The sequence below is a fragment of the Acanthisitta chloris genome, unplaced genomic scaffold (assembly GCF_000695815.1).
Source record: "Acanthisitta chloris isolate BGI_N310 unplaced genomic scaffold, ASM69581v1 scaffold25538, whole genome shotgun sequence".
Classification (NCBI taxonomy): Eukaryota; Metazoa; Chordata; class Aves; order Passeriformes; family Acanthisittidae; genus Acanthisitta; species Acanthisitta chloris.
This window is the reverse complement of record NW_008689091.1, coordinates 16,378-37,674: the sequence shown is the minus strand read 5'-3', so window position 1 is coordinate 37,674 and position 21,297 is coordinate 16,378. Positions and strand designations below refer to the sequence as shown.

General features: G+C 42.1%; 1 protein-coding gene across 1 annotated transcript in view; it reads left to right on the top strand.

The window, feature by feature from the left end:
* The window catches only part of LOC103808515 (kalirin), a gene marked incomplete at both ends in the record, with an annotated part of 110,321 nt that extends 89,255 nt beyond the window's left edge, over positions 1-21,066 (top strand). Inside the window, 2 exons of the mRNA XM_009081305.1 lie at positions 19,463-19,709; positions 20,917-21,066. Coding sequence (XP_009079553.1) covers positions 19,463-19,709; positions 20,917-21,066 — 397 coding nt within the window. The remainder of the gene's footprint in view (positions 1-19,462; positions 19,710-20,916) is intronic.
* Positions 21,067-21,297: the final 231 nt, after the last annotated feature.

Sequence of the window (21,297 nt, the reverse complement as noted above, 5' to 3'; positions counted from 1 at the left end):
GTGTCAGAAATGGGCTACATTAGCATGTCCCATTAGGGAGTTGCTTTTTTATGTCTGCTCAGGTTCCCATAGCAGAGTCTCTTATGCTACAAGAATTGTCTAACCTATGGCAGGAAAAAACCGATACAGTTACTAATGACATAGCAATGGGTATCTGTATTCCTGCATGAGGTATAAATAATACAAAAACCCTGAGAAACTTTTAAACGTTGAATTCAACCTAAAAAATGAAAGTAGTAAGAGAACTCGTGTCAAATCATTCCACTTCACCTGTGAGTTTATGAAGAGGTGGCAGTTCTCAAAATCTGCTACATCTCATTTGTAGTTAATGCCACTGAAGTGCAAACCTGGTATATTGACTCCAGGAATAACAATCAAATGACAAATAAAGAGCATGAGTTAATGATGGTTTAAACCCCATTCATGTAAGTAATGCCAGTTAACACGTGTTTATAGAAAATAAAATTAAGCTAGCTTGGTACTTTTTTATGAGGTTATAATTCAGCTAATAGAGGAAATAGCATCTCAGTGATAGACTTTTGTGGGAATTTGATTTGGGCCATGTGATATTTTTATTAACAGAGCAGAACAATAGAAAACAAACATGGCATGAATTAAGTGATGGAAACCTGGCTAGCTGACAGACATAGATATAATAGAATTATTATAGGGCAGGCAACTTTGTAGAGAAATCCTGAAGAGACTTGTCCTTACCTTTGTGATAGGAGAAAGTTTTTAACTTAATTTTCTAAGGAAACAACATTCTATATCACGTTTTCCACATTTGTTTGTGCTCTGCCCTCTAACAATATTTGTACCCATTGGACAAATTTCAAGCAAATTGGCAGAAGCCTCTGATCTCAAAAATAATTTCAGTGGAGATCAGCATAAAGATAGGGAGAGCAACTCAGAAGTTGCTCTAGTTAGGAGAAATGCAGTAGTATGAACACATGTATTTATGGGCATGCATATTACTAGAGACTAGAAACCCTCAGGAAAAGCTTCAGCTGTAGCTGGAGATTGACCACACAGCCCAGACCTGTGGGAAGCTGACCTGCACTGGGTCTGCTCCATGGAGACTACTAGCTATGCATGAGAAGCAGAAAAAGTTAAAAGTATGTACTAATGCCTGCAGCTGGGTGAGCAGTCAGGAGCAAAAAGAACAGGCTGCTGGTCCAAATAGCTCAGTAAGCTTGGCATAGGCAAACAGGACCAGCTCTAATGCATGCAAATCTCATCATCATGGAGGGAAGAATATCAGCCACTCGTTCAGGCACAGGGGTTAGTAGTGGTGTTGAGGAGAGTGATGACTTTGCCAACTTTGAGGTGGCTTTTTCTTGCTAGAAATGCACTAATCCAAACTGCATGTTTCTTATAAAAAATAACCATTAGTTCGAATGCAAGCTTGTACTTGGTCTCATGAAAAGGTGACTGGCACTATCCCTGTTTCCAAGACACAGAAGAAATACAGGAGAGTGGAGTTGTCCAAGTTAAACACTGGACCAGAAAAAGAGTTGGAGGTAGAACCAAGATCATCTATGTCCCAGGCAGCGGCCTTCTGCTAGGTTATTTTACCTTCCATATCTGTATGTTCCCATCTTTTAAGTGGCAAACCAATCCATATGAATGTAAAAATGGCACCTTTCTTATGTGATGGTTCGTAACAGCTTGGGGCACTCAGCACTCTTGAGCCACAATTACGGTCTGCTCCGTTGCTAACTCTCAGAGTTTAATTATTTTGAAAGCCCATCTGTAACAGCATATACAAGAGCAACAGGGTAACAATAACAATAAAGTCGTGTTGTGTTTTTGGTACAAACTTTTTGGTTTGGAGTTTACGATTTATGTGTTCTGGAACTGGAGAGCTGCCTCATAAAACAATGCAGCAGCCTTTTCTCATTTAGTTAGCCATCCATTTTTATTAGGGTGCTCTATAGAATGCCTGCAATAATATTATAAAGGTGCACAAGGTTCATTATTTCACAACAAGCGACTAGCCAAGACCATTATTATTTTTACAACAGACAGACCTTCTATTGAAATATAGTTTGGTTTATAACCTTTTTTTTCTCCTTCCTCTTTCTCTTTTCTCTACCCAAAGCCGAGATGTGCAATTGTTCCTTTTCAGATTGCTTTTCCACTCCTCTACAAACATGTCGTTTTCAGTGAAATGGATGGATTATAATGGGAACAGATCAGTGATAATGCATTACTGGAATACAGCTATCCCCAAGAGAGCTTATAATAATATCCAGTCTTCCTAAGCTTTAAAATCTGCAGTTTGGGCAGCCTGTAGCTCTAATAGGGAATCTAGTTGCGAATTTTCCCTGCACTTAAAATTCTTTGATGCTCAATTATTGTTTGGGTTCTGCCCTCCCTGACACATTGCCATGGCAACTGCCTTGCATAAAATCCTGTGCTCAGACAGTACAACCACTGCTTTATAGAGGGCTCCAGGCTCAGAAAAGTTGAAATTGTTGTTCAAAGAGATTACTGAAGATTAATGACTCTGCTTTGAGCACTGCAGAGCAAATTTCTGAAAATAATGGTAATTAAATAAAAAATGCATGCAGGTGGTGTGTTCTCCGAGTCAGGAGTGTTGACACCTGCTGGGAGTGGTGGAATTACAGTAAATCTGGAGTAAAAACATCTGTGGGTATTATTCCAGCATATAGTTTCTTTATGCTATATAGCTGTGGTGTGTCATTAGCTGTGGTGGTTTTTGCCTGTTCACTGGTTGTAAATGGAACCTACTGACCAGAACTTCCCACTGTGACTGGCATGGGTTGGCATGTCCTGGGCTGGTGCTGTGTGCTGTGTTCGTTCAGCCTAATGGCCTCACTGATGAGAGCAGTGCTCTGTTTCCTGCCACCAACCTGTTGTAATTTCATGGACACATTACTGGTTGTAAGGAAGATGAATACACAGCTGTGAATTGCTTGTGCTGAATCATAAGCTAGGATGTGTTTCATAAGCCCATTAAGCACATGCCCCTAATGTTAAGCATATGCTGTGCCCAGCTCAATAGACATGGAGTTAGCTTAAGTGTATGTTTCTAAGTCCTGCACTGGTTAGAAGGTGTCAAGAGTTGTGAACCTCACTGGGACAATGAATTAAATATGTTGATTAGATTTGCAAAAGTGTTAGCTATTTTCATGTTCAGTAGTAACATCTTTAATATTACATGCCACATTAGTTGTAAGCAGCTGACATGCAGCAGGATTTAACATCTTCATTTAGAATCTTAACAGGAGTCAGAGAAGGTATTTTGTCTTCTCTAAAGACAAAGAGTTTGTCTTGCTGTGAAGGTGAGCAGTACTCCTTGGGATAGCCTCCAAAATCACATCTGCTTGAGAGCAGTACATTACAACCTTATGTTACTGAAACATGTGTACTAGGAAAAGCCTAGCTTAGTAAAAAAAAAATCTCATGTATTCTGAGGGGATAAAGATATTAACTCAAACCAGATGCACAAATGCTAGGGACATCTTTGTTCACTACAGCAGGTCTTTAAAAACCTGTTTCAGATCTTATGTGTGCCACGTAAGATCTCTGTTTATGAACATCAAGAAACCTGAAAATATGGGAATTAATGAAAAAATCACAGAGTGTCCACAATGTCAAGCAAAGAAGAAATACAAGTCTGAAAGGGAACAATAATTCATTTTGAGATCTAAACCTGTTTTCAAATTAGCTGTTTGTATGCTAACTTCCTCAATTTAGAAGCTTAGCCATCTGTTTCAGTTAATTAGTTAGCCTTTGGCTGACGTTTAATCATTGTAGGAACAAGGGGTAGGGGAATCAGTAGTCCTAGAGGGTTTGCAGGGACTAAGCCCACGTGATTGAATTCAGCATCAGTCCCAGTGCTTAAATAAAGGATGATTTTGCATTGCTGCACAGGGTAGAATCCCTGTTGGGGCCAATGTGGCAGTAAGACTGGTGGAGTTGCACAGCTGTAGTGAAATTATTTTATTGCTCCTTGAAGACTCTTTGGTTTTGAAGTCTTTGTTTCTATATCCAGGACTTGGTCCTCTCTGCTGGGTTCTCCCTCGGTGCAGTGAGAATAGTAATGATGATAATAAATAAATTTGTACCTGCACATTTGCTAACCTGATGTTCATGGCCAAAATAGTCTGTCCTTCTCCTGCTTGTGGTGATCTGTAGGCCTGGGGTTAGTTGCAGCAAAGTCCTATGAAGTATTCAGGCAGCTGGGCCAGCCTTTTCTATTGGGGTTATTTCATGTCAGTTGCTGCAAATTAGACAAATATGAAATTTATACTGTGTGGGTGCCCATGAACAGAAATTTAGCTTCCTCAGTATTTACAGAACATAAAGCAGTCCTCCTTGTTTAAGGCTAGGATGAATGTTTCTGTCACATTAGGAAAGGCAGCCTTATTTCATTCTGCAGCTGCTATTTAAATTCTACAAGATCTCTTTTAATCTTAGGCAAAGTTCAAAACAAGATGTTTCAAACATCTGCTAACAATTATGGGCCATGCCTATTAGTAGGGGTAATAAATTATAGCCAAGAAGAGAATCAAATATCTTAATAGTGTTTTTGTTCACTGCTTCAAAGTTTGTCCTCTTTCAGTGTTACTTGCTCTCTCGTTGAGCATGGTAGTCAATATGCCTGCAAAGAAGATTGTGCTGTAGGTGAGGTGGGTGGGATCACAGTGGGATGAGGGTGGCACCCTCTAGTTTAAGTGAGGGGAAAACCAACAAACAATTTGGCTTCTCTATTTCAGAGCAGAGGGAAATCTAAATCACAAAAACGCACCCTCTGTGCTACGTGCCAAAAACAAGATGGGTGGGTCTAGCAGAATATGGGAGGGAGGGCATTTCAGTTTCCTCCAAAGGGGAGATAACAGATCAGCTTTCTCATTTGTCATGGAAACCTTTTATCAACCCAGTAACAATGACGTCAAGGTGGCAGTGGCACGGAGACAGGGTTAGCTAATGTAGCACACACCTGTAGAACTGCCAGAGGGGAAGGTATGTTGGCTTTTACATTTTCCATTCTTGATTCTAAACAACTGTGGTGAAGGTTTAGAAAGTGTTATTCAGGTCCCAGGACAGTTTTCCTGAGCTGTAGCAGATTCATTCCATGAGCAGGTGGTGCTGGAGCTTTCACTCAGAGAGAAATCCAGCTGAGAAGTGTTTACTCAAGCAATGCCATTCTACAAACCCTCCTCTTTTGGGTATCCTTTAAGAGGGTGATGAGAGCAGACTTGTGCCTCAAAAGAACAGCACCAAATTCCTTCACCATGTTTGCTTTGCTTGAGAGTAAAGGCTTTGCTAGTGTTTACCAAAGGAGTTTTTAAGAAACACTTCTATAAAAAGAGAAAATTGAACCTATATTTACTCTGCCAGATCTGTAGCTGTAGCTGGATAGCAATATGCTGTAGCCCATTTTTGGAATGACAGTTTTCCTGCCTATTTTTCAGGCAAGTGCTGTGCTTTTGGGTTTGGTGTTGTTGACTGACTACATTTTCTTACCGTAAAGTGAGATAGGATCACTTTTTCACTTCATTCACTGTTGCTTTTGTGACTACCTTCCCATTTTTTATAATTAAAAGATGATTTAACAATTTCTTTAAAAATTACCTTACTTCTTTTCACAAGAAAAATGTGTAAGCAGGAAAAGCAGTTCATTTTTTTCTGGGCTGTTCATGTTTACCACATAATCATAGATTTTATGTTTGCAGAAGACATCAAATCAGTTGAAGTATTGCACTGTGTCAGTAGTCGATGCAGATTCTGTTACCATAGCTAAAACATAAATTTACATTAGTTTCTTTTCCTCTCTATAGTAGCACATGATAATTCTCACGTGTGCCCTTGTTATTGCTAACCAATATGCATGATACAGAATATTTCCTATCATATAGTTTGCAAGAGGAGAAGTAGAGCCTATTATGGATGACAATTGAAATTATATTGTGTTGCAAAGTAGAATTAAGGCTGAGAAAAAAACTGACTTAAAATTACATACAGTGATAAGAAAAGGAAAATGGAGTCAGACGTCGTAAATGACATTTACTTTACAAATAGAATCCAACTATATGTAGTGGTGCCAATGAGTTGTAGCAATGTTTGCAAGAGAACCATCTGGGACTGTAGTTGTCCAAATAGCCAATGAATGGAGATAAGTGGTCAGTTGATAACCCATAGCATCCTGACAGAGACAGATGATGTCACATGGCTGCCAAGTTTCAAGGAGGTAGAAAAAATGAAAATGGGTTGTTTTCTGTAGAAGATGAAATTGTCCTTCATATGAAAGAAATCAAGTTTAGCTACATTAGTCCTATTGCCATTGTGGTATGTGTAAATACTCTGGAAATATCTATGAAGACTATAATTTTCTTTTGCTTCAGTTTGGAAAATGTTGTGCACTATTCTACTTTTTTTTTCTTCTCATATATAAAAGGTATTTTGTGTGATCTAAAGTCTCTGTAGTATCGTTCAATTTTATTTTGGACTTCCTGGCTGGAAAGTTAGAAAAAGGCTTTATAGACATTCTCAAAATAAGGCACTTCAGAAGTTCTTAGTACCACTTACAGGGAAACTGCAACATGGCAAAATCTATGGTCTAGTTTTGTAGGTGCTTCTCTTGCTTTCATCATCAATATCCATGAGACATGACTGTGGTCTCCATATGAAGTTTTCATGTGCTCGGTATAACACAGAGGAAAATCAATGGAAACTGGGGAATGGAACCAAGTCTCTTATTTCTCAGTGGCCCACATCTAGACACAACAGAGCATGCCACTCTGTAAGATACTACAGAATGGTCTAACCACATAGTTAACTTCCCGTTCATTTTTATGGACTGCTTCTTGTTTTGACCTGATTGCAAGTACTCACATCAGTCCTGGCTCACAAAATAACACCATTTGCAATTTAAGTCTAACTGATTTTTGCTAAGCTTGTGCATAAGTTTGGTTGCTCTCCTGAGTTAGACCTATAGTTTGTACCTCTTGCATCAAACTCTGTAAATTCAGGGGGAGAATGAGAGAGACATTTGTTAGTGTACTGAAATGTCTGTTTACTCCCCTATGTTTCTTTCTGACTTTCTGTGCCAAACTTTCTCTTCAAATTCTGCAATTTGAGGATCGTTTTTTAAAAAGGGAGAAAAATTTTGGCAAGAAACCCCACATTTTCCTGATTTTTTTTCTCAGTCATTGTCATTTCTTTAAAATGCATCTAGCTGGAAAGTGGATGGAAAGGTTGTACTGCTCCAGCTGACAGAGCACTGCTCACTTTTTCAAGACCACCAGACTCCAGGAGTTTTTGAAAACATTCAGAATTTGCCCATTTTAATTGCTATGTACCCTCTCCAACATTAGGCATCATAAGCAGGTTACTGCCATGCCAGGGAAGGGATGTGTCTCAGAGGCTGGTATGTCTTTCAGGGTATTAGAGCTGCAACTGTCCCCTCTGTCCCTCCACAGGGAGCAGCCCAGCTGCCCCAGAAGGAGCAGGGCAGTGGGGCAGGCTGTCCAGGAGCTTCTCAGCAGAGCAGGGGAGGAGGTAGATTACTGCTGCAGCTGGGCAGTGGTACAGTGGTGACCAAAAACCTCTGTCTGTCTGCCAAGAGTGAGCCTGCCTCTGAATACTGTTTCCCCTGAGTTCCTCTGTTTTCTGCAGGGACTTTTCAGGCTCACTTTTCAGACTCTCTTTGCTTTTTTTTTCCCATGGCTCAATGGTGCATACTGCTGACAAAAATACCTTTGATCTAGGAGAGAAGTGAATTCATTTATCTGCACCTTGGATCAGTCCAGACATTAGTTATGGTACAATATGGAGCAGTGTGATAAAAAGTCCCTTTTTTTACTGCAGGGACAGAAAGGGTACTCAGAAAGGAGAGAAGGAAACAGTGCAGGCTATGATAAGTTAGGTACATGCTCTTAACAGGGTCACTACTTGCTAAGGACTTGCATGTGAACCCTGGGAAAGAATATGGAGAAGAAAACATAGATTTACACTGGTTTTGCATAATTTTCTTGCAGAAAGTTATCATTGAAAGATCCACCACCTCATAACCATAGTGTTAGATGTGGTGATGCAGCAGTAAATTCACATTTCATGCAGTAAAGACTAATTCATTCTCTTTCACTTCAAGCATGTTTTCACTCCACTTAGGACTCATTCTGGCAACCAAGAGCATTTCAGCAGTTTCTTCTTTAGATTGGGTGGGGATTAATGAGGTTTGAACACACAGCTCTGCTACTGTATTGCCTGGGATAGAGGAAATTGCTTACTTATTATTTATCATTCTTGTTTTATGAAAGGAAACAGATCCTTATGCCAAGAATCTTACAGCATAGATGAAGTAACAATGAATTCATAAAATAGAGTTTGTTACAGGAACATAATTCTGTGACTGAAAAAGGAAACATTCAGCCAAGAAAGTGTCCTGTTGGGTATTCAAGTTAAGTAGGTGGGATAATACAATGTTAATAGCTACAAGCACAAGTGTGACAGGCAGACTGTGAGTGTAAGAGTAACATGTAGTGGAGTTGAAGCAAGTGCAGTGAAGGTTAATAGTCTTTTCTTCATTTTAGGATTCTTCAGTATGCAGTTTGAGAACCTGATCTCAAAGTGAATGAAAGTTTTGTATGGGAATTTCTTTGTTTTGTTACAAGTGCTGATCAGCACCAATGGGTGTTTATCAACCTGGCTGGTTGCCACTCCTGGTATTCACCAACATCTTTTGTCTACCCCCAGACCCTGTGTTGCCACCTGTCTTCCATCTCTGCAGCCCCAGTTCTACCACAGCCCTATTCTTTTCCAGTGCCTCTATCCCTCCATGCATGGGCTTCCGTTGTCCCTCTTCCCTGCACCTAGGACATCACAAAATCCCTTGATATTTCTGCTGAAACAAAGCAAGTCAGATCCCACATCAAACTCTACAGATTCACAGTCTTTCTGAAACAGAATTTCTTACACAGTTTATCTTTATTTCCCAGTTACTAGCAAAAATTCAAATGTGGTTCCCCTGAGCATATATCTTTATATCTGCCAATTAAGGATAAGATGGAGATTTAGCCTAGGGTTTTCAAAAGAAACCCAAAGGAAGTGTTCAATTCACACTGAACTTCACCGACTTCAGGCTCTGTCCCTCCTCTGTGACTCTGAAATCCCCAGCAGTATCTCTCTAATTGAGCTGCCCTGAATGTGTCCTCCACATGGCTCTAAAGACTCACTGGATATGGTAATGTCAAACATTAAGTGTACTTGGATCTCAGGCTGAAAATGTTGCACTCAGTTACCAAAATCTTTTGTTTATCCTGGACACTGTTGCATTGCACGTTGTCAAATACCCTGAGGATATTTTAAGCTCAGGCCCTATCACCTTCCTCTGCATGCGTTGAGGGCAAAAGAAAAAAGTGGTTTCAGGGAACAAAAGAACACATGTATGAGTGTTGTGGATAAACATAGACATCTGTCTGTGAAAATTGAGGCCTCCCTATTGATTGAACTGAGTCTAGGAAGAACAGAAATGAATGTATTCATCCGGGAACAATTTGCATGTAACAGTGATTGCACAGGCCCAAGGATTTTATTGGAAGTGTCTTCAGGGAGAGAAATTAAGCAGGAGTTGGGAATGTGCTTATCAATAGACCTTATTATTCTGCTCATCCTTTGATAAATGAACATAGCAAGTTCTTTCAGGCTCCTCTCAATCTTCTACTTGTTTGTGCTGGACTTCATTGATCCATATTTAGCCCTCCCTGATAATGTGGCATGACAGCAAATGTAAGTGGCAAAGTCAATGAGCATTTCCTTTCAGTTGTAACAAAGCCAGTCAGATCAGCTATCAAATTCTTTGGATTTATATTCTTGTTTGAAAGGGAATTTATTACCCTGTTAGAAACTAAAACAAAACGCACCAAAAAAAAGTGCGCAACCATTTTTTATTATTGTAGTTAAAGAAGAGAATTTTATGGGAGGAGTGTCCTCTGGGCATGCTTCAGTCAACTCTATCAAACAGAGAGGCCAAGAATGATAAAATTCAAAACCTGCAGCTGCTGGTTCCTTTGGGAGTCACAACATTACGGTAGTACAAGCAACAGTTCTTTTAGAAGGGAAGCATATGACTGCAGCCAAAGGCCTTTCAACACTATTTTAGGTAAGCTGATCTGCATAAAGGCCATTGTAATCTCTTGTGCTGCTCAGATTTTAGGCGATATTTTCGTTTCATAATGCTGTTTCTGTGTCCACTCAAAACATCTGCTTAGACGTGCCAGGCTCGAGCGTGCACCCTGTTACATCTCTTGGCAAATGAGGTCACCTCAAGTAAATAGCAGTATTATGGAGAAGGGAATGAAAGCCCCAGGATTTAACTGTTGAGACTCAAGCTGCAACCCATCATGATGGCAATGCTGGAAAGGCTCAATGGGCACAGTGGACAAGGCAAACAATAGAGAGGACTCAAGTAATTGTATCTCCCATTTTCCTCAGTGCCAAACGCTGTCTGAGGGTATTGGCATGGAACAGTTTTGCAAACTCTTCTGCTCAAAGAAGGCTTTGCTTCAAGCAGAGTTCACCCATGCAGCCTCTCTGCAGCAGCAGTGGCCTGGTGTTATGTCGAGATTAATGGGAACACTGAGTTGAAGCATATCATTAGGATGATACTTTACTATAACAACCAGTAAACTACAGGCCTCAGAGGAAACAGCTTGGGAGAGAGGGTGAAGGATCTGTGGGGTTGCCTGGCTGCCTCCAGCTGATATGAGACTGACTGCAGCCACCTCATCCAAACAGCATCTAGAGTTTACATTGCACCCAAACAGCATCCAGAGTTTACATTGTACTCTAAGCCTCTTAAAATTTAAATTTAAGTCTACTGGAAGCATTATTACTCTCAAGTGATGGAAATTCATGGGCTGCATTGGGTGCAGCAGAAATGGGCCGTAGATGGCCAGGCTGCACTGAGCCCAGCCACGTGCCCAGTGTGGTGCTGGCACAGGGCAGTGCTCTCAGCCATCACATGTTCTCTCAACCTGAAGCCTGCCTGGCACCCCCTGTCATCTAACAGTCATGTCACTAGCATGCTCTGATTTTTCTAGTATGCACTAAATCCCTCTGAAAATTCATGCTCTGCAGTGTGACATTTGCAAGGGGAAAAGGATCAGGAAAACATGCCAGCCAGGACCAGGTCTTCCTTTGGTGGTATGGAGATGAACACCACTCACTATCATTATTCCTCCCAATGTGTTTTCTGTATGTCAAATCTGTATTTCTCTTTATGTTCTATTAGAACAACTCACTACTGAAAATCATTCAAAGCAACTTGTCTAAATCCACCTCTGTGTTAATTTTGGGCCTAAGGCCCTGATTTATAGTAATGGGACCTAGGGACCAACAATAAAAAAAGAAAAATAGCAGCTATTAAATCTGTGAAAAGGAAATGACTTGGAAATGGAGAAGGATGCCAAGCTAGCCTCTGCAGCAATGGCAGAGGGGAGTCAGACTTACAGGACCATATGGCTTAGACATACTTTAAATAATCTCCTCCAATTAAAAACAAAGCCAGTTTTATGTAAAACATCTGTTCTGTGAATTCATCAATTTGGGCAAAAAAACCATCAGGGGATACTTTAAATACTTCATCATGGTTCTGGTTTCTCTGTTCAAATCCTCACCCATTTTGAGGAGCTAATACCCCTGAAGGAGGAGTGCTGTGGTTTCCTATGATGCTACCAAGCACCTGTGCAGGCTTTTGCATTACCATGTGCTGGGTTCCCCATCCACACTGCTCTCAGGTATGCCACATTCATTGCAGAGGGAGATGTGTGTGTTCTAGGAGAGTCCAGAGCACCTGAGGCAGTTCAGTGAAGATCAGCAGAGGGGATGCTGGGAGCTGGACATGGCTATTCACTGGAGAGGGTATCTATCTAATTCAATCAATCTTATCTGTGTCTAAAACACAGTGGTACTTGGCTACTAAATCCAGATTCCTTCATGGTAGCAGAGGTAAAGAAGAGAGGATAAGATTATCCCTTTTTTGCCTTCAAGCACTCACTTCCTACAGCAGGACCAGGAAAACATAGCTTTGAAGTAATCTACAACTTCTTGTCTTTTACTTTACAAGGGGAAGGGAATCTGTTGCAGGTATTATTTCTTTTCAGAACTCCATTAAAAGTATAACTGTGCAGACAGCAATGTACCTGTCTAAAATAATTAACCAGATTATAACAGAAATATAATCTAGGCATACGTGTATCAAGCAAATTTCATCCAGTGCCCAAACTGAGATGCACATTGTTCTAAGGCATCCCTAGGTGATTTTATTGTGCTTTTCCTCTGAGTATCATTTCTTCCCAAGAGGGCATCATTCTGAGGTATCTTCTCTGGTTACTGTAGCCATTGTTCCCAGTTCTTCAGGTAACTGATTTTAATTTTGGTGTAATTTAAAAGCAGAGGTGGTTAGTTAGGGTCCTAATTATTCCCTGATGTTGATATCAGGGAATCTGTAGGTTCTCTGCTGAAAAACAAGTAGTGGGGATCATACTCAACTGGGAACACTGAGGAGGGAACAAGGCTTCTGGAAGATTTTTTGATTCCTCCCTTCTCAAAACTGCTCAGGGCAGAATGCTCCAGTTAGATAAAGCAGATGTGCATATTGCCCACCCTTTGCAAGGGCTCACGTTCTTGTGCCTTGTGTTTCTAAAGTCTCTTTTGGACTCAAATTCTCCCTCTCCACCAGTACCAGGTATGTGATGCACACAGCTGGGTTTCTATTTTAATCTCATCAGCTGTGAAGAAAGATTCTTTTATTGTGCACACTTTGCCTCTGCTGTTTATACCTAAAGGTGTTTCAACAAGTTCCTGGCCAGAATACATGATCAGATTTTGTTTGTATACTTGCTAGGAGTGTCTTGAGTGTTGGCACCTGATGAATCGTTTGTTGACTGAAACTCTTGATCCCCTGGGTCAAGATTGTCCTCTTTGCTCAGACTGTGCCAAACATATGAAAGAAGTAACTAGGCAGTGCTCCCTGATTTCAGTCTATTTTTGTGTTTTTATTAACCCTAGGTGGGTTTAGAACATCTTGTGGCTGCAAAAGGTGACAGATGGGATTTACCTTGGAGGGTTTCAGCCATCTGCTTTGCTCACCCTCTGCAACACTGGCAGAAAAGGGTTTTGGTGCAAGTTGTACTGGCTCTGTGTCACCGAGGAAGCAGAGATGATATCTGCTCCATTTTGTGCTTCTCCAGGGAAGGAAAAGGAATACCAGGGTACCAGCTCTCCAAGCCAAATGCCACGAGGAAACCTTCAGTCTTACAGGATCAAACACAGACTGATGCTGTGGTTAAATTTCTTGGGTAAAACAAAGTGGATCTGGTTGTCTTTATCTTCAAAAGCATTTTTTATAGTTAGAAGTGCTGTTTCTTTTGGATCAGCGTTAGTCTTACTTTCTGGAAAAAAGGCTCCAGAAATAATTCAGACAGCTTCATTCAAGCTGTTCTGCAGATGTCAGCATATGCCAGAGTCCAAAATCCAGCACAGTCAGGATATGGTTGTCTAGTAGGGATTCCAGCAAGAGATGCTGGACAGGAAAGGTATGTGCTATTTGAGACCGTAACACCAGATTTCCTTTCTGTTAGCATATTTATATGTCCCACGTGCCATCTCTGTCTCTTCTTCCTGCTGTGGAATGACTTGCTGTGTCTATATTTATAATGCTGCACATCCAGATGCCTCTCTTATCTCCTTGCTGAGAAGAGCAAAGATGGTACATGTGGTCTAGAGGATGTCACCATTATCCTAGCCATGTGTTTGACTAACTGCCTAAATATAAACAGACTTTCCCATGAAGCTCAAGCAGTGATCCTCTCTGTTCAGTCAGACTAAACAGAAAGAGTGGGAAGCACCAATTCCATCTTAATTGAAGATGGGTAGTGGGGCCTGAGGACTAATAATGACAGATGAACCAGGTATTCTCCACTGAATTTCCAATTCTGAACTCAGTCCAGAGCAATTCTGCTGACCACAGTAGGTTATTTCTGGTTCAGCTCATAGCTCCTGAAATAAAGTCTGTCCCCACAGAAACACTTCTGTACAGGTGCAGCCAAGCATTCACCAGAATTGCCAGAGCTCACAGCTCAGCATCCTTTAGAGCTGCAGAGGCTTTAGAGGGAAGAACGTGGGTGACTCAGAGTTCACACTCCAAACAAAGCCTGTTACAGAGTAAGAAAACTATGGCAATTCTCTAGCACTGAAATTTCTCAAAGGCTTTTTCTGAATTTGATCTCTCACTCTCTAACCTCCCAGTAAAAGAAAATCTCTATGAAATTACAGAAATTTTCACAAAGAACGTCATGGGGGATAAGATTTCTTGTGCCTGTTACCCATCTAGAGTGACAGCTCCTGGATTTATTTCATTGCATACAGAACCAACATCTAAGTGGCTTTATTCACTTTTTTTAATCTCTTGATAAGAATGCAAATCCCGTTCTTGCTCCTACTGCCTCTCTCACCCTCTTGAAATAGGCTGTTTATGGTGACTAAATGCTTCTATCCAAAACTGGCTTTCATCCAAAACCAGATGGGCAGAAAGCCTAAAAGCAACAGAAAACTAGCAATTTATCTTAGGCGGCAGTGCCACACCACACAGAATGCTTTGTTTAAACTAGCAGAGCTCTGTGTCCTATTGAATAGAAGTAAATAACCAGCCAGTGTGGATTTCTACAACAGTGTTGGCATATTTCAAAATACTTAAACAGACTTCAGACACCCACCTCCCAAATACCTACTCCACCTGTTAGAGAGCTAATCATTCCCACCATACTTTCAACGTTAGTGGATTCGGTACTACTTAAGAGGGAAGGAAGGAGAGCCTGTGACCCGATAGATGTTTTGTATCTGCAGTGTGATGAAAAACATATCTCTGGTTGTTGCTTTGTGGCTGAAAACTGCAGGTGCAGCATTGTCCATGTACACACATTGTGATTCAGGAAAGACCATCTCATGGTAATCCTGTCCTAACCAGTACCTGCTGGTCCCTGAGCTGGACTTGGACCAGCCTGGATGACCTCACAACAGGATGTGACTATGCCTGAGATCATTTTGGTTTCTTGCACTTAACCCTCCTGCAGCTGATGGGCACTCAGCTGGGTGTTCCCAGAAGCAAAAAGGCTCATGAGAGTGGCAAAGCTCATTCCCCACAGTCAGTGTTTGACATGAACTGCTCATATCAATGCTCTGAGGTTTGTGAGCAATGTCCTGTGGCAGAGAGGGGAGTTTTCAGTGGCTGCACAGCTCAGACCCTGCCTGCACTGGTGACACAGAGCAGGGCTCCATTCTAGCTCAGATTTGAACTGTGGTAGAACATCCTGATGAAAACACATGCTGAAGGCACAGTGATGCTTTCTAGCCCAGGAACATGTGAATGCAGAGGAAGGGAGGTGGTTTGCTGATGGCAGGCACTGTAGAGACTGGCTGGGGCTCCTGCTAGCTTCTCTCAGGACATAGAGCACATTTGCTCCAGACTGCTTGGAGCCCTCTTGCTTCCTCATTACATTTCGCTATTTGCTTCTACCATTTCCTTTTATTCCTGATTTTAAGGCTGTTGCTTGCTGTGTAATTCATTATATTTGTCCCTGTGTCAGATCTTTCAGTTATGCCTTGTGCTTTGCAAAGGCATGCTGCATTGTTATTTTGATTTTAATGTGTCTCACCAGTCTTGTTGTGCCATATGCTGATTAGAGTACTGTCTGGGTTTGAAACACATCCAGTCAGTGGCTTTAATGGTGGTTTCAATCACAGGAATAATAAAAGTGAATGTTACATGTTAAAATATGAAGCTGTTTACCTGTGAAGTTCAACCTTAAGGGCATTCTCTATTTTCTTTCTGTTTCCAAAACAAATGCAATATGTGTCAGAAACCAGCAGCCCATTTGTATCCCTGTTTGCATGCTCCAGCATAGAGATAAGCACGATGTACTTCTCTGAGATTGGAAAATTGCTCTCTAAAAACAAATTAAGTAACTAACAGCTTGAGCGATCACTTCATAGGTGAAAGGATTTCTGTCATCGGGAACCAGATGTATTTGCATTATTCTTCAGTGGCTTACAAATTGTATATGTATTAGTATATTGTAAGTTTTCTAGAGAGGTTACTTTGCTGTGGGTTAATTTGGTAAGTAAATGTTCTTTGTGATGTGGTGGTATGTAAGACACAGAACAAGCCTGGGAAATACTTGGAAGTTCTTGGGCAAAAGGAAGGAGCTCCTTTTCTGTCCTTTTGTAGCTGGGACCTAAAAATGATCTATGGGCTCCTACCTGAGCTAACTGCTTGCACCTACCACCTGCACCTACCTGTAAAAGGGAAACTGCCAAAGAGGGGCTCTTTCCCAGAAAACGTATTATTTTAGCACAGGCTCCAGCCAGTGAGTTGGAGCCTGTGAAAACTCTGGTGCACATTTCCATCCAGAGGATGCAGGAGGAGCAGATGATATAAATTCATACAGCTTTCAGGGAGCTGAGGGAGGTTAGCTTCCTCCCTTCTACATCAAAGGTACACTTCTAAAGCTGGGGGGTGAATATCTCCCCTGCTGAGGTAGAGCTTGATCACTCCAGATGCTGAGCAGCTCCTACAGGGCATGATTACTTCCAGTTCTCATTATATTAAATCGCTATCTTTAATGAACCAGAGAAAACAGACACACAGGGCTGGTTGGTACCTGGGGGTCATGGAGCACACCTGCCTCCTCTGGGATAACGTTTATAGTTGTTGCCAAAATCGAAGCATCTGTTTGTGTCACAGGCGTTTAGTCATTTGAGAAGGGATTGGCAAAGTCTACCTAACCTGATGTTAGGTTAGCTGCCCCTCAGCCCCCAGTGAGGAGAGCAGCATCACAGGGAGGGAGCAGGGAGCTGCTTAGGGCAGCACATCCCAGCCTTATGCTCCCTGGGAAGTGCCTTGTTAGTCCCAAACTTTCCCAAGTGCTGTCTTCACCAGGTCTTTCCCCCTTGAATATTTCAGGGTTGTTTCACCTTTCCCTTTTAAGCAATAAAAATGACTTATTTTTCAGAATTCAATCCAATCCATTTGAAGAAAATTTGTTAATATTCTGGAGCATCCTCTGCCCATATCATGGGAAGTGATGAGTCCTGGGAGCCTGTCTGAACCAGCTCCCTCATGCCCAGACACTGCACCTTATCCTTAGATAAGCACTTTGAAGACGAGCGAGAGTTAATTCTTTACAGCAAATTCGCTTGCTGTGTGATGGCAAACACGGACACCTAGTGGTACTCCGGGACAGGGCATGGAGATGCTATAAATAGGTTTCTGGGAGAGAAGTTGATACAGCAGAGTATTGTTCACGTTTTCCCCTAAAAGAAGGAGAGATTTGATTGTTTTCAGAGAAGATAGCCTAATTTGGGGAGCATAAAATTTACTTAGGAAGGAATAGTGGAAGAATTAGGGGAAATTCATCACATTTGGTAAGATTTGTCAGTGCATTTAGCAAGAAGTAATCAGGGTTTTTCTTGTGTATTAAATATCCCATACCATACCAAACCAGATACTGTATTGGATCAGGAAGATTTTCTACTCCTCAAATTAGTCCATAGCAAAGAAACCTCAGCAAATATTACAGCAATATCTTGTTCTTGCCATACCTGTGAATGTCTGTACTCTGGTTATGGGGAGGTTGTCAGAGTGACAAATGGTGGGTTTGCTGATAAACTGCCTAGCTAGGTGCTAAACTGATCTCTTGTGCACTTTCATCAACCCACTGAGCTCTTTCTGCCAGGATTAATGCCAGCACTTTGTCTGAATGGCCACAAACAGCTGCCATGGTTTGTTCTGTTTGTTTTTTCTATTTATTTACAAATAATCGTTCAGAGAAATATTTCCTTCTTCTTCCCCAAATCTAGCATTTCGTCTACGGCAGAGACACAGGACAGGTGAGAACCAGTCCTTGTCCACTGACCCCTTTCTGTAACTGTGAATATCTCCCCTGTGAATGGGATTCCTTTCACACCTGCACTAGACACACAAACCCCTATGCCACTGAGTGGGGAGACAGGCTGTTCCCATGGGAGTGTGTATTCTGGACTGCTTGGGTCAAAATAAGGGATTTTGAGATCGTACCAGCTGAAGAGTGAAGTCTGTAGAGATGAGCATGTACTCCTCAAGGGCCCCCCCATTCAAGCTGATAAGCAGACCCCAGTTTTCACTGATTTCACAATTACTCTGCATCTTATAAGATTTCTTCTGATTCAGTTGGATTTACAAGGTGTTCCTTTAAAAACACTGTGTATTATCCTTGGTATTAGCTTCATGTCCTAAGAAAATTAGGTTTATGATATTATGCTGTTTTGAATCAGCTTGTTTACTGTTCTCATCTTAATAACTTTTGAATCAGTGAACTAATTTCTATCAAAATTTAACATGGGAATAAGGACTTCAAAGGTTCCTGCATACTTCAGGGAAGCAGGCAGCATGTAGGGCAAAGAAGGAGGACTTGTAACGACAGGCAGACAGCAAGAAACCCACATTGCAGAGGAGCATAGGAAAGATTCCTCACACCAGAAAACTCTCTCACCTTTTTAAACACCCAAGAATCCAACTCTGAGACCCACATCTGTAAAAAAAACAAGCTTTGTTAAAAACAAGCTTGTGCAATCACTGCTTCTCTTTGCTCTGCTGTATACACAAGTGCTTATATATCCGGTCTCTGGTTATATGGAGACTGTGATTACACAGAGACCAGTATTGTTCATCGAGAGTCGCAGGGTGTGAGGCTGAAGGAAAGCAGCAGGTTGCCAGTGCTCAGTACGGAAGTAAGATGATACATTTATTCTTAGGTACAAATCCTGGAAGTCAGCATATAATCAATCACTCTGTGTTTATATATTTACACCTCTGGGTTCCATCAGAGAGCTTGGGAGGAGCTTTTCTGATCTACCCCATCAGGATTTCCTAGACTCCTAAGAGGTCCCTAGAACACATTTGGGAAGATGAGGATATGTTTCATATGTTGCAAGATATGTTTCCTCACTGCACTGGTGGCACGTGGGAATGAATGTCTAGCTCATGCTGTAGAGGAGTGAGCTGGAGTTTGTCCCGCCATGAGGCACAGCGCTGAGGCAGCCTGGGCTGTTGCCAGTGTAGAAAGTCACCCCAGAAACTAAAGCAACAAAAAAAAAAACAACCAAGGTTTCTGGTGGACACTCATAGCTAGAAAATTCCCAGCTCGAAAATTCACCCACAACTAGCATTCAAAAGGTTACTGGGTGGGTAGCTTTGGTGTCTCACCAGCCCAGGAAAATCAATGAGGTAAAGGAAAGCAGGGCCATAACATGTTGACAAATGAAATGATTAACTTGGCTTGTAAGGAATACAAATCCTGTCTTTGCCAGTGTAAATATGATGCAAAGATGATTTCTTTCATCCTACCCTCTCTAACATCTATTCCTTTTTTTTTCCCCTGTTGAACCTGGGCAGTTGTCTGGAGGGTGTGAACTAACTGTGGTGCTCCAGGACTTCACAGCGAGCCACAGCAGCGAGCTGAGCATTCAGGTGGGGCAGACAGTGGAGCTGCTGGAGAGGCCAAGTGAAAGGCCAGGCTGGTGCTTGGTGCGGACCACGGAGCGGAGCCCACCCCAGGAGGGTCTGGTCCCCAGCAGTGCTCTCTGCATTTCCCATTCCCGCAGCAGTGTGGAGATGGATTGCTTCTTCCCTTCAGGAAAAGGTAGGCAACATTCTGGCAGGTTTAAGACTGTTTTGGATCTTCCCTTTTGTATCATGTAAGTGCAAAGCTACTTGGGCTGCCCCTGCAGTCAGCGTGAGTAAAAGGCTGTTCAGTTGTTGGTGAGTTTTGTTGCCAGGTCTCTGTGAATGGGCACAGCACTAACCCGACTCCATTTCATGAATCAATGTTCGTACGTGTGCGTCTTTTGCTATGTGCCAGTCATTATTGTCTTGAGATTCTGGATAAAAATAAGACCTTTAAACAACAAAGGAACTGTTTGCAGTGCCTAAAAAGCCTAAAGGGAGGGAAAATCATGCTGTATATACACCCAGGATGCCCCAAATTGTGGATGTGTTGTTTTATGAGTACCACAGTGCACACTAGTTCATGTTCTTTTAGTTTATCCTTACTGCCTGTCTGTAATTGCAAAGAGGCCACCAGTGAGTACTGGTACACTTTACTGCCTTGTGAACTGGAAACATTGTGTGTAATGGCACAGTCCAATGGGGAAAGAATCCTTTACAGTTAGTGTGGAAGAAAACACATCCCTGGTTTTATCCTGAGAGCTTGGGCTTCACCTGCAATGAATGGTGAAATATTGTTCGTCTCTGTGATGTCTGTGGCCTCTTTAGTTGATGTTCTGTTCTGAGCAATGTGTGTCCCACATATAGCATCCATGCAATCAGGCTTAGGAGACACTCCAGACTGATAGACCAGAGCTGGTTCAGCTCCGTGTGGCCAGAGAAGGTCTCCTTTTGGCTGCAGCCCCATTTTTGGCCATGCAGAACATAAGTAAGGTCCAGGGAGGAAAGGCTCCTATCCACCCCCATTCCCAACTTGAAGCCTGCAACCTGAACTGGCTTTTTAAACATTTTTTTCCTTGCTGCATTAAGAGAAATATAATTTGATCCATTGTTACTTCAGGAAGTTAAGCTTGGTGGGTTTGTTTGTTTGGAGAAAGCACTGAAACTGAGCTGCAGTCTGTCTTCACTCGCTGCCTGCACTCCCACTGTGGAGTCTGGGAGTGGGACACACGCCCAGGACAGAGCAGCGCCGCAGGGCCTGGGGCTGCAATCAGAGTTTCCCTTAAAGAGGCATCTGATCCAAACCAGGGGGAGGAAAATTCAGCTTCTCTTCTCAGATTTGATCCCCTAAGCTGTCAGTTTTGTCTGCGGTGTGAACTTCAATCTCCTCATGCACTTCTTAGACGTGCTGCCACCTCTCCTCCCTGTCCTCCCTATCGTCTGGGACCCTGCCCTGCTGCTGCTGCCACAGGAGCATGTCCTGGTCCTCAGCTCTCTGCTGAGAAGTGCTGCAGTTGCTTACATGCAAATCAAATCTGTGAATAAACGGAAAGGTAAAGCTGAAAATTAGCCTGGTCTGCCTAAGAGCATCACTGCCTGGCATGACTCACAGGAAGCCAGAGATGTGTCTGCTGGGTGCATGGTCCAGCCACCAGGCTTGTGTCCTCTGCTGAAGGGCACTGTGAGACACCACTCAAACTTCATGTGAGAGCACCAGGTTGTAGAGCTTTTCCTTAAACGAAATAGGACTAAAATTTGCAAGAGTAAGCTGTGGAAAGGGAGAC